Source organism: Mauremys mutica, chromosome 6 (assembly GCF_020497125.1).
Source record: "Mauremys mutica isolate MM-2020 ecotype Southern chromosome 6, ASM2049712v1, whole genome shotgun sequence".
Lineage (NCBI taxonomy): Eukaryota > Metazoa > Chordata > Testudines > Geoemydidae > Mauremys > Mauremys mutica.
Genome location: NC_059077.1, coordinates 131656571 through 131670172, shown reverse-complemented (window position 1 = coordinate 131670172; position 13602 = coordinate 131656571). Strand labels below are relative to the sequence as shown.

The window sequence follows — 13602 nt, the reverse complement described above, 5'->3', positions numbered from 1 at the left end:
GCGCCGCCGACGCAGAAAGCAGCTAAGAAGTCGCGGCACCGCTCGCTTTCGCCTACAGGAAAGCAGAGACTGGCGAAGGCAATAGCGCAGGCTAGCGCTGAGGCCTCGGCGCAAGCAGCTGCGCGCCTGGCAGCTCCTGCGGTGCCCGTACACAAGCCGCGCACAGGACCCTTGACTCCGGCGCCGCAAGGGCCGTCGAGTCCGGCGCCGCCACGCTCCCCGGTACCGTCCGAGGTCGAGCCCCGGCTGCCATCAACGCCGGAGACATTCGCCTCCGCGCGAGAGCTCATCAAGCTCATAGAGGCACCAGGCCTCCGGCCCCCGGCACCGCCGGTGCGGGCTGTCGTGTCGGCGGGGAAGCCGGCGAGAATGACCCGGCCACCGTCCCTGGACAGGCCGCATGGACGACGCTCCCGGTCCCGGTCCCGGTCCCGCGGCAGATCTCCATCCAGACGCTCGCGATCTCGGCATCGCTCGACTTCGCGGTACCGGTCGCCATCACAACGCCGGTCGCAGTCCCGGTACCGCTCGTCATCACGGTACCGGTCGTACTCCCGACACCGCACGAGATCCAGGTCGCCATCGCGTCGGCGCCATCAGAGATCGCCGTCCCGGCACCGTTCCCGGCACCGCGACTCGCGCGGACGTTCGTGGCACCGTCGTTCTCAAACAAGGTCAAGCTCCCGGCACCGGTCGAGCTCCCGGCACCGGTCGAGCTCGCGGCGGACGTCACTCCCGGTCGCCGTCCCGGTACCGGCCGGAGCAACCTCGCACTTCTTTGCCTCCCGGGGAAGGTCGGCCCCATTCGGCACCACACTCTGCGAGCGCTTCGGCACCGCCATGGCCTTCTCGACCCGAGTCGGTCGCTTCTGGCGCGGACAGATACGGACTCTTGCCGCCCACCCCACGGCACCATCCTCAAGGGGCACAACCGTGGGGCTTTTGGGTTCCATGGGCCCAGTACGAGGCCCAGGGGGTGCCTTTTCCACCAAGGCCCCCCGCGTCAGAGCGCAGAGTCCCAGAGGCGACGGTATCCAGACCGGCCCCTTCGCCACCGGCGGCGGATGCTGTAGCGTCCGAATCCCAAGGCCATGTGCAGCCCGCACCCTCCGACGGACAGGTGGCAGGCCCCTCTTCGGAGACGGTCGTCCAAGGGTTGTCCTCCTCGTCCTCGCCTGATGAGGCGGTGGCCGGTGCAGCAGCTAAGGAACCTCCACCCATTGACGTGAGAGCTCACCAGGACCTCCTTCGTCGTGTGGCGACAGCAATGGCCTTGCCCATAGAGGAGGTACGCGAGGACGAGGACCCTATCACGAACGTGGTCGAGGCTGACACGCCGGTGCGAGTTGCACTTCCGTTTGTCCGGACGGTGCAGAAGAACGCCACCACTATCTGGCAGACGCCAGCGTCCGTGCCCCCTACAGCCCGTGGGGTTGAGCGAAAGTACTCTGTCCCTCCCACGGGCTATGAATACCTGTATATGCATCCGACCCCGGACTCCTTGGTAGTCCAATCGGTTAATGACAGGGAGCGGCACGGTCAACCGGCTTCGGCGCCCAAATCGAAGGACGCGAAACGTATGGACCTGCTAGGCCGGAAGGTCTATTCTGCAGGAGGCCTGCAAATGAGGATTGCCAACCAGATGGTACTCCTTGCCAGGTACGTCTTCGACATCCTGACGTCCCTGGCGAAGTTTACCGAGCTCCTGCCGTCAGCCTCCCGACAGGAGTTCACGGCCATGCTGGAGGAGGGAAGGAGGTCATCTAGATCCTCCATCTCAGCCGCCCTCGACGCTGCGGACTCGGGGGCGAGGACCTTGGCCTCAGGAGTCACGATGCGGCGTATCGCCTGGCTGCAGTCTTCCACCCTGCCGCCGGAGGTCCAATATACGTTGCAGGACCTTCCCTTTGACACTAAAGGGCTGTTCTCTGAGAAGACGGATTCTAGGATCCAGTCTTTAAAGGACGGTCGTATCGCGATACGCACATTAGGCATGCATACGCCAGCGACGCAGCGTAGGCCATTCCGTCCGCAGCCCTCCAGACCGGCCTTCCAGTCCCGGTATCGCCCTTACAACAGCCGACGTCCGGCCCAAAATCGCCGTCGTCCATCCGGCAACCGCCGCAACCAGGGCCAGGCCGCTTCGAAGACCCCTCAGGGGGCCAAACAGGCCTTTTGATGGGACGCTCGAGGACGGCCCATCACTCTCCCTACTGGATCCTTCCCCTCTGTTTTGCAACCGCCTTTCCCATTTCTTTTCGGCGTGGTCCCGCTTAACATCAGACAACTGGGTGCTTCAAACAGTCCAGTCGGGATACCGCCTGCAATTTGCTTCGCCCCCGCCTTCCCACCCACCCTCCCTGTCCCTCTTCAGGGACCCCTCTCACGAGCAAGTCCTCTTACGGGAGGTCCAGACTCTGTTGAGCGTGGGTGCCATAGAAGCAGTGCCTCAGGACAGACGGGGCAGGGGATTCTACTCCCGTTATTTTCTCATCCCCAAGGCGAAAGGCGGGCTACGTCCTATTCTGGACCTTCGCGAGCTAAACAAGTACCTGCTCAAGCCCAAGTTTCGCATGGTCACTCTGGGGACCATCATTCCCTCTCTGGATCCGGGAGACTGGTTTGCCGCCCTCGACATGAAGGACGCCTACTTCCATGTCGCGATCTATCCTCCACATCGTCGTTACCTTCGGTTTGTGCTCAACGACACCCACTACCAGTTCACGGTGTTACCGTTCGGACTGTCCACCGCCCCGAGGGTGTTTACCAAATGCATGGCGGTGGTCGCCGCAGCCCTCCGACGTCGTCAGATACACGTTTATCCGTATCTCGACGACTGGCTGGTTCGAGGCCAGTCCCGGCAACTTGTGATGGGCAACATGGCAGAGATCCTGTCTCTCTTTCAGCGGCTCGGTCTTCTCATCAACACAGAGAAGTCCACTTTGATTCCGACGCAGCGGGTGGAGTTCATCGGAGCGGTCCTCGACTCCACGACGTCCAGAGCCTGCCTCCCTCGCGCTCGGCACCAGACGATGGTCTCCATCATCCGGGACCTCGTCGCCTTCCCAACCACGACGGTCCGCTCCTGCCTCCGCCTCCTGGGCCACATGGCTTCGTGCATGTATGTCACAGCATACGCGCGGCTCCACCTCCGCCCGTTCCAGTCTTGGCTCGCGTCGGTGTACCGCCCTCATCGAGACCCCATCGACATGGTGGTCACGGTCACCAGGACGACCCTTGAGTCCCTCCGCTGGTGGCTCGACCCGGACGTCGTGTGTGCGGGAGTCCCATTTCATCCTCCTCGGCCGTCCGCTACTTTGACCACGGACGCCTCAGCGCTCGGTTGGGGGGCCCACCTGGGCAATCTCCACACGCAGGGCCTGTGGTCGGTCCAGGAGCTCACACTGCACATCAACGTTCGCGAGCTACGCGCCATCCGCCTGGCCTGTCGCACCTTCTGCGCCCGCCTCCAAGGTCGTTGTGCGACAGTATTCACGGACAACATCACCGCGATGTTCTACGTGAACAAGCAAGGCGGAGCCCGCTCCTCCCCCCTCTGCAAGGAAGCGATGCTCCTGTGGGATTTCTGCGTGACCCACTCAATTCACCTGGAAGCATCCTTTCTTCCGGGAGTGCAGAACACGCTGGCCGACCGTCTCAGCAGGTCGTTCCTCTCCCACGAGTGGTCTCTCCGTCCAGATGTCGTCCACACTATCTTCCGGAGGTGGGGGTTTCCCCAAGTAGACCTCTTCGCCTCCAAAGAGAACAGGAAGTGCCACCGGTTTTGCTCATTCCAAGGTCGCTCGCCAGGCTCCCTGACGGACGCCTTCCTTTATCACTGGACGGATCGCCTCCTCTACGCCTTCCCTTCGTTCCCGCTCGTGCACCGAGTGCTCCTGAAGCTTCGGAGGGACAGAGCCCACATCATTCTAGTGGCGCCAGCTTGGCCGAGGCAGCACTGGTACACCCTGCTGCTCGAGCTCTCCGTTCGGGAGCCCATCCCCCTGCCGTTGTGGCCGGACCTCATCACCCAGGACTTCGGCAGACTCCGCCATCCGAACCTGCAATCCCTCCATCTTACAGCTTGGTACCTGAGTGGCTGACCCACGCGGAGAGGGGCTGTTCTGCAGCGGTCAACAGGTCCTGCTCGAGAGCAAAAAACCTTCCACTCGCTCCACTTACCTGGCGAAGTGGAAGAGGTTTGCACTCTGGTGTGATCACCGAGGTCTTAATCCATTCCTGGTACCGGTCCCTACCATCCTGGACTACCTCTGGCACCTTAAAGAGCAAGGTCTGGCGGTCTCCTCCTTGAGGGTTCATCTAGCAGCGGTATCCGCTTTTCGTCCCTCCGTGGAAGGTCGGTCCATCTTCTCGAACCAGATGGTTTCCCGTTTCCTCAAGGGCCTGGACCGCTTGTACCCGCCAGTGCGGCGCCCTGCCCCGACCTGGGACTTGAACCTCGTGTTGGCCAAACTAATGGGTCCTCCGTTCGAGCCTCTGGCCACGTGCTCCCTGCTCTACCTCTCGTGGAAGACGGCCTTCCTTGTTGCCATTACTTCAGCGAGGCGAGTTTCTGAGCTTCGCGCTCTAACGGTTGCTCCGCCTTACACGATCTTCCATGGGGACAAGGTACAGCTGCGCCCTCATCTGGCCTTTCTCCCGAAGGTGGTGTCAGCATTCCATCTCAATCAGGAGATCTTCCTCCCGGTGTTCTTCCCGAAGCCGCATGCCTCGCCTCGGGAACAGCAGCTACATACGCTCGACGTCCGTAGGGCGCTCGCCTTCTACATTGAGCGGACTAAGTCCTTCCGGCGTTCGCCCCAGCTGTTCGTCGCAGTGGCTGACCGCATGAAGGGAGATGCGATATCCTCCCAGCGGATTTCCTCTTGGGTCACTGCGTGTATCCGGACCTGCTACGAGCTGGCTCGTGTACCACCAGGCCATGTCACTGCACACTCGACGAGGGCACACGCCTCATCTCTGGCCTTCCTGGCCAACGTCCCAATCCAGGACATCTGTCGAGCGGCCACCTGGTCTTCGGTGCACACCTTCGCCTCCCACTACGCGTTGGTGCAGCAGTCTTGAGACGACGCAGCCTTCGGCTCTGCGGTATTACACTCCGCCACGTCTCACTCCGACCCCACCGCCTAGGTAAGGCTTGGGAATCACCTAACTGGAATGCATTGGAGCAATCACTTGAAGAAGAAAAGACGGTTACTCACCTGTAGTAACTGTTGTTCTTCGAGATGTGTTGCTCCAATCCATTCCAGACCCGCCCTCCTTCCCCACTGTCGGAGTAGCCGGCAAGAAGGAACTGAGGAGCGGACGGGCCGGCTGGGGTATATATTTAGCGCCATGGCGGCGCCACTCTAGGGGGCGCCCAGCCGGCCCGCCGGGGTTGCTAGGGAAAAAAGTTCCGAGATGCTGTGCACGCGCGGCGCGCACACCTAACTGGAATGGATTGGAGCAACACATCTCGAAGAACACCAGTTACTACAGGTGAGTAACCGTCTTTTCCCCTCTCAGCCAATCCCCGCGGCGCAGAGGTGCCGCGGCCGGTAGCGGGGACTCGGGCGCCGGCAGCGCAGCGAGGTTCCCGGGGCCGGGCCCGGCCGAGAGCGGGTCCATGGGCCGAGTCCTGCCGCGCTGCGGGGCGGCGCTGGGCCTGGCGCTGCGCCTGCTGCTGCTGCTGGGGGCTGTAGCCCTGCGGGGGGGCCACTCCCGTGAGTATCGGGGGGAGACCCCGGGCCGGAGGGGGCAGGACGGGGGGGGGGAGCTGGGTGCCGGGCCGGGGGGTGCGGGGAGGGGGGAGCGGGGGGTCGGGGGGGCAGCCGGGCCGGGGGTGCGGGGAGGGGGGAGCTGGGTGCCGGGGGGGCAGCCGGGCCGGGGGGTGCGGGGAGGGGGGAGCTGGGTGCCGGGGGGGCACCCGGGCCGGGGGGTGCGGGGAGGGGGGAGCTGGGTGCCGGGGGGCAGCCGGGCCGGGGGTGCGGGGAGGGGGGAGCTGGGTGACGGGGGGGCAGCCGGGCCGGGGGGTGCGGGGAGGGGGGAGCTGGGTGTCGGGGGGGGCAGCCGGGCCGGGGGGTGCGGGGAGGGGGGAGCTGGGTGTCGGGGGGGGGCAGCCGGGCCGGGGGGTGCGGGGAGGGGGGAGCTGGGTGTCGGGGGGGGCAGCCGGGCCGGGGGGTGCGGGGAGGGGGGAGCTGGGTGTCAGGGGGGGGGCAGTTCTGGTCTCTGCGTTCAGAGGTGTCGGGATAACCACCCCGCGCTCCCCCCCCCCCAGCACTGAGCGGTCACTGACAGGGAGCAGTGACGTTGCTATAGTGACTGGGGGGGTCCCGGCCCCCTTGTGCCAGGTGCTGTCAGGGGCGCTGCTGGGACAATGTGTGTAGTGGGGGGGGGGTGCTGAGCGCCACTGACCTGAACTGTGACCCCTTCATCTAATGCCAACCGCCCCCAGCCAGGGGGTGCGGCACCGTTGGGCCCAGCACCTGTGGGTGCTGCACACGCTGACAAGCCCCTCGCAGCCCCGTGAGGCTCCCAGGCTGCGGGGAAATCCCCGCTTCCGGGCGCTGCCCAGGCTGTTCCATTCCCAGCGCCTCAGGGCGGGGCGGGGATTCCTGGGTGCGGAGCTCTGGCTGCTGGCTAGTGAGAGGGAGTAAATCACCACCCCCCCCCAGATAGACCAGGGTTAACTGAAGGCTCTCGCTGACCTTTAAAGGCTCCCAGAAGATGCTTCAGTTTTAACCCCAGTGCCTGGAACTCCTGAGTGTGGCTTCTCCTTGGCTACGTAGGGCTGAGCTGAGCTGTGTCCAGTGGTATAGCCAGGTTCTAACATCAGGAGGAGCGAACACATAAAAAAGGTGCCACCCGACATATCAAGTTACTAATTACATATTTATTTGTACTTAAAATAAAAACAAGACTGATCCAGCCCCAGAAGGGTCTGCACAGCCAGCATTTCACAGGAGAACTTTAGATTGCACTTTAGATTCTAGAAAGTAAATGATATAAACTACTGTGTTCTAGTTGTCATGGTTTAAAAAACTGGCCATTTTTTCCAGTTCCTAATTTAATTTTAAAAGCCAGTGAAATGCACTTTATTTATAATAGATTGTAAAACTAAAGCAGGGGTTGGCAACCTACGGCACACGTGCCGCCTTTGGCACGTGAGCTGATTTTGCCTGGCACACAGCTGCCAGCCAGGGTCACGGCCGGCTGAGTGAAGCGGGGCGGTGGCCAAGACCCCAGACCAGCGGCAGGCACGCCCCCACCCGACTCCCTCCTCACCACGCTTGTTCTGCGGCTCCCGGGAGTGTGAGCCGCCGGTGCATGGGGCTCTGAGCCTGCTGCGGGAGGGGTGGCGGCAGCAGTCTCTGCAGCTCCCAGGAGTGTGAGCTGAGTGCGGCGAGAGAGGAGCCGGAGGGCGCATGGGGCCCACCACCAGAATGCGTCCGCTGCAGGAGCCCCCTGGGGGAGCACCAGGCTGCAGCCCAGGCTGGCGTGCCCTCCGGCTCCCCTCTCACCGTACTCGGGTTCTGCGGCTCCTGGAAGTGTGAGCCACCGCTGTCCCTCCCACAGCTCCCCCCCCCCATCCTGCTGCCTCAGCGCTGCACGTGGAGCCAGCATCTGACCAGCATGGGTATGGTAAGGGGAGTGTCGGGGGGCAGTCAGGGAGCAGGGGGAGGGTTGGATGGGTCGGGAGTTCTAGGGGTGCTGTCAGGGGGCAGGGAGTGGTTGGATGGGGTGTGGGAGTCCCCCAAGGGGCTGTCTGAGGGCAGGGGTGTTCATAAGGGTTGGGGCAGTCAGTCAGGGGACAGGTAAGGTTCTAGGGGGGCAGTTAGGGTGGGAGGGTCTCAGGAGGGGGCAGTCAGGGAACAAGGAGCGGGGGGTGGGTTGGGGCTTCTGACCGGGGCAATTGGGGTTGGAAGTGGGAGGAAGTGGATGGGGGCTAGGGCAGGGCTCTCCCCTCTTTTTTTGATTGTTGAAATATGGTAACACTAGGTGAGGGGGGAGCCAGGGGGCCTGATGCCCACATACATTCACTGTAGCCTGCAGGAGCCCCTGTGGGGGCACCGGGCCACAGCCTGAGCAGGAGGGGCGGGGGGGGGCTCAGCTGCTCCCCGCTAGCGTTGCTGCTGCTGCCTTTGCAGCGCTGCTGTCTCCCTGTAGCACGCTGGCTCCTCCATGGCTGGGGCACGAGCGTGTAGAGATGCTTCCTTGGCGTGGTTTGGAAACAGACCGGCTGCAGATCGTGCGGAGAAGGGGCGGGGGGGCCGGTCGGGTCCACGGGGCAGGGGCCCGATGAAGAGGTCCGGAGGGCTCGGGGTGGGGGGTGGGCGGGGCGTGCCCTCACACAGGACCCGGTCGAGGTAAGCCCGAGCAGCAGGCGGCAAAGCGGCCTTCACCTCCTGTAGTACGCGCTGGGGAGTACAAGGCCTGGAGAGCCCCATATGCTGAGTGAGCGTCAAGGGATCCAGCCAGTCTCCCCGATCGTAATCCAGGAGGTCTCCAACCCTGGTAGCTTCCGCCAGGACCAACCTCTGGTGCACCGCAGGGGACTCCACCACCTGCACACGGAGCTGGGGGTTGTGTAGCAGGGGCTTCGCGAGGAGATCTGCCCCCTCGGTGGCCGCCACGGACCTGGTCGCAGAGAACAGCTTCCAGGTCTGGAGGAGGTCCTGGTAGAAGACCGGCAGCCCGGAGAGGTCTCGCGGAAGACCCCTCGGATCGAGATAAAGGAGCTGCCGGTCGTACCGGAGCCCTCGGAAGCGGCGCAGGAAGGCGTGCGCCAGGGCTCTCCACGCCGGACTACCCGCACCATAAAGGAGCCTCTGCAGTGCCTGGAGGCGGAAGACGTGGACCTGAGTGCGTAGGCACTTCAGGCCCTGCCCTCCCTCCTCCAGGGACAGGTGGAGCACCCCTGCAGGGACCCAGTGCAGTCCTGGCCAAAAGACCTCCAGTTGTATTTGCCTAGATTATTGATAAGAATATCATGCGAGACCATATCAAATGCCTTACTAATGTCTAGGTATACCACATCCACCGCTTCTCCCTTATCCACAAGACTCGTTATCGTATGAAAGAAAGCTATCAGATTGGTTTGACATGATTTGTTCTTTACAAATCCATGCTGGCTATTCCCTATCACCTTACCACCTTCAAAGTGTTTGCAGATGATTTCCTTGATTACTTGCTCCATTATCTTCCCTGGCACAGAAGTTAAACTAACTGGTCTGTAGCTTCCTGGGTTGTTTTTATTTCCCTTTTTCTGGTGGGCACTAGATTTGCCCTTTTCCAGTCTTCTGGAATCTCTCCCATCTCCCATGATTTTCCAAAGATAATAGCTAGAGGCTCAGATACCTCCTCTATTAGTTCCTTGAGTATTCTAGGATGCATTTCATCAGGCTCTGGTGACTTGCAGGCATCTAACTTTTCTAAGTGATTTTTAACTTGTTCTTTTTTCATTTTATCTTCTAAACCTACCCCCTTCCCATTAGCATTCACTCTGTTAGGCATTCCTTCAGACTTCTCGGTGAAGACCGAAACAAAGAAGTCATTAAGCATCTCTGCCATTTCCAAGTTTCCTGTTATTGTTTCACCCACCTCACTGAGCAGTAGGCCTACCCTGTCCTTGGTCTTCCTCTTGCTTCTAATGTACTGATTAAAAAGTCTTCTTGTTTCCCTTTATTCCTGTAGCTAGTTTGAGCTCATTTTGTGCCTTTGCCTTTCTAATCTTGCCCCTGCATTCCTGTGTTGTTTGCCTATATTCATCCTTTGTAATCTCTTTCCATTTTTATATTTCTCCTTTTTATTTTTTAGATCATGCAAGATCTCGTGGTTAAGCCAAGGTGGTCTTTTGCCACATTTTCTATCTTTCCTACCTAGCGGAATAGCTTGCTTTTGGGCCCTTAATAGTGTCCCTTTGAAAAACTGCCAACTCTCCTCAGTTGTTTTTCCCTCAGTCTTGATTCCCATGGGACCTTACCTATCAGCTCTCTGAGCTTACCAAAATCCGCCTTCCTGAAATCCATTGTCTCTATTTTGCTGTACTCCCTTCTACCTTTCTTAGAACTGTGAACTCTATGATTTCATGATTACTTTCACCCAAGCTGCCTTCTAGTTTGAAATTCTCAACTAGTTCCTCCCTATTTGTTAAAATCAAGTCTAAAACAGCTTCCCCCTAATAGCTTTTTCAACCTTCTGAAATAAAAAGTTGTCTGCAGTGCAGTCCAAGAACTTATTGGATGGTCTGTGCCCCGCTGTGTTATTTTCCAACATATATCTGGATAGTTGAAGTCCCCTATCACCACCAAATGTTGGCTTTGGATGATTTTGTTGTTTAAAAAAAGCCTCATCCAGCTCTTCCACCTGGTTAGGTGGCCTGTAGTAGACTCCTAGCATGACATCACCCTTGTTTTTTACCCCTTTTAGCCTAACCCAGAGACTCTCAACACTTCTGTCTCCTATGTACGTCTCCAACTCAGTCCAAGCATGCACATTATTAATATATAAGGCAACACCTCCTCCCTTTCCCCCCCACCCCATCTATCCTTCCTGAGCAAGCTGTACTCATCCACACCAACATTCCAGTCATGTGAGGAAAGCGGTGCACGTGATATATCCTAACTTCAGTAAAGCTTTTGATACGGTCTTCCACAATATTCTTGCCAGCAAGTTAAAGTAGTATGAATTGGATAAATGGACTATATGCTGGATAGAAAGCTGGCTAGATTGTCGGGCTCAACGGGTAGTGATCAATGGCTTCATGTCTAGTTAGCCGCTGGTATCAAGCGGAGTGCCCCAGGGGTTGGTCCTGGGACCAGTTTTGTTCAGCATCTTGGATGATGGGATGGATTGCATCCTCAGCAAGTTCGCAGATGACGCTAAGCTGGTGGGAGAGGTAGATATGCTGAAGGGTAGGGATAGGGTCCAGAGTGACCTAGACAAATTGGAGGATTGGGTCAGAAGAAATATGATGAAGTTCAGCAAGGACAAGTGCAGATCACTGCTACAGGCTGGGGACCGAATGGCTAAGCAGCAGTTCTGCAGAAAAGGACCTAGGGGTTACAGTGAACGAGAAGCTGGATATGAGTCAGCAGTTTGCCTTTGTTGCCAAGAAGGCCAACGGCATATTGGGCTGTATTAGTAGGAGCATTGCCAGCAGTTCGAGGGAAGTGATTATTCCCCTCTATTCGGCACTGGTAAGGCCAGACCCGGAGTATTGTGTCCAGTTTTGGTCCCCCTGCTACAAGAAGGATGTGGACAAACTGGAGATAGTCTAGCTGAGGGCAACAAAAATGATTAGGGGGCTGGAGCACATGACTTATGAGGAGAGGCTGAGGGAACTGCGATTGTTTAGTCTGCAGAAGAGAAGAATGAGGGGGGATTTGATAGCTGCTTTCAACTACCTGAAAGGGGGTTCCAAAGAGGATGGATCTAGACTGTTCTCAGTGGTGGCAGATGACAGAACAAGGAGCAATGGTCTCAAGTTGCAGTGGGGGAGGTTTAGGTTGGATATTAGGAAAGTTTATTTCACTAGGAGGAGGATGAAGCACTGGAATGGGTTACCTAGGGAGGTGGTGGAATCTCCTTCTTTAGAGGTTTTTAAGACCTGGATTCACAAATCCCTGGCTGGGAGGCTTTAGTTTGGGGTTGATCCTGCTTTGAGCAGGGGGTTGGACTAGATGACCTCCTGAGGTCCCTTCCAACCCTGATATTCTATGGTGAGTTCTCCTAAACAGAATAAGTCAATGTAGTTATTTAATTATTATTACCATACTGCTCATTTAGTACTACTCATTGCATTCACTGACACTCAGTACTACTTTAAAGGTGAAATTGTAAAAGGAAGATCTGCCTATTTCAGCTATTTATTTTTTATCACAACTGCATCACACATGATAGTACCATAGAGTAAATACTGTATTTTTTGCTCAAACATGAGAATTCAAGAATAGTCCAGAAGGAAGACAGGGAGTCCTTAAGAAAGAAATATGAAATAAAAAAGTTTACCAACAGAACAGGGATGTCCTGCATGTTCAGACATGTTCCTTTCATCATCTTCAGCGCAGCTTCCTTCTGAGAAGGAACACTTCTCATGATGTTGTTTCGTTGAGGCAACCAGGCCTTGCATTTCTTTGTTGCACTGTTTGCATTTTGTATGCATACCTGTCTTATCCACACGAAGAGGAACGTCATTAAAATATTCCCAAACTGGGTCTCTCTTATGGCCTGCTGCCATTATAGGTTTTCCCTTCTAGTGAGAGAATGGTATGGTAGATCTCAAATCAATGAAGGCTACACTCAGAAATACCTCAAGACTTCTGGAATATGCTGCTCAAACAGTTTCACTTTTGTTTCTACTGCCTGTCTCTCCCTTCTCACATTTATCTCCAGACTTCTTCTCCTAGTCCAGATCTATTCCACCCCCAACAATCTTCTATTCATTGAACTTTTTGAAACTTTGAACCTTTAGAGAGAGGTAAGGGATTGACTCTGTGTACACAAATTTGCAGAGGGAAAATAGAATTGAGGTCTGTTATTTCTCACCTCTATATATTATTTATTTTAAAATGTTTTTGCTGTTAACAAGCCTGTTATCTGGAGACACAAATCAACAGTTTGAGAACTGCAAAACTAAGCATCTCTGATGGTATCTTCCAAACTGAGCACTGAGTCCCATTGGGTAGATAAAAAGATTAAGCTAAATAATCTATACAGAAGCCCCTGGAACCCCATAAAGTTGGGTCCCTAATCCATGAATTATTGGAACTCATTTACAAAACTTTTCTTAAACATTACATGACTATATTGCCTCATACTATAGAATTAGCATTTATAAACCCTATTCAATGATATCTCTGAGTTATAATGTACCTTAATTAAAACTATCTTTAGATAGATTTTTTCCTCAAAAAGCATTTTATGAAAAAAATCTGATTTAAATAAATAACATTCGATTTACATTTTTTTTTAAATCACTGATTTTTAGCCATCCTGCCCCAGAACAATGCATGTACCGAGGGATGACAGGTGTCTTGTGCACTCGTCTGTGGGCCAAATGTAGTGGGTGCTTGCTGGATCGGATCTGAACACGAGCTCACACAACAGTGTGGGAGGAGCCGAGTGGTTTGGGCATCACCTGGGGTGAGGAGACTGGATTTGAGCAGGGTTCTGCCACCTCCCAGGGTGTCCTAGTCCCTGAGCTGTGGAGCACTCTGCTATGGGGCCCCCTGCATCACTCCTGTGGGAGCTGTTCCTCTGGGGAGAACTAGAACTGGGCCAGAGAGCAGGGGCGTGAGAACGGCTCTGTAGCCGGGTGGTTGGAGCCTTCACCCGGGAGGTGGAGACTCCGGGTCCAGGCCCTCTGCTCCACCGACTCTTTAGTTAGCCAGGGAGGAGCAGCATCTGCAGCCCTGCTCACTGGATCAGGCCGTCTGATTGTGGCTGAAGGGGAGTGAAATGGACAGTGGAGAGGTCCATCAATGGCTATTAGCCAGGATGGGCAGGTATGGTGTCCCTAGCCTCTATTTGCCAGAAGCTGGGAATGGGCTACGGGATGGATAAATTGATGATTCCCTGTTCTGTTCCTTCCCTCTGGGGCAC

The 13602-nt window shown here is 56.8% G+C and overlaps 1 protein-coding gene across 1 annotated transcript in view; it reads left to right on the top strand.

The window, feature by feature from the left end:
- The first annotated feature begins 5549 nt into the window (after window positions 1-5549).
- The window catches only part of LOC123372401 (class I histocompatibility antigen, F10 alpha chain-like), a 29008-nt gene continuing 20955 nt past the window's right edge, over window positions 5550-13602 (top strand). Inside the window, exon 1 of the mRNA XM_045020464.1 lies at window positions 5550-5723. Within this exon, the coding sequence (XP_044876399.1) occupies window positions 5627-5723 (97 nt within the window). The 5' untranslated portion in view covers window positions 5550-5626. The remainder of the gene's footprint in view (window positions 5724-13602) is intronic.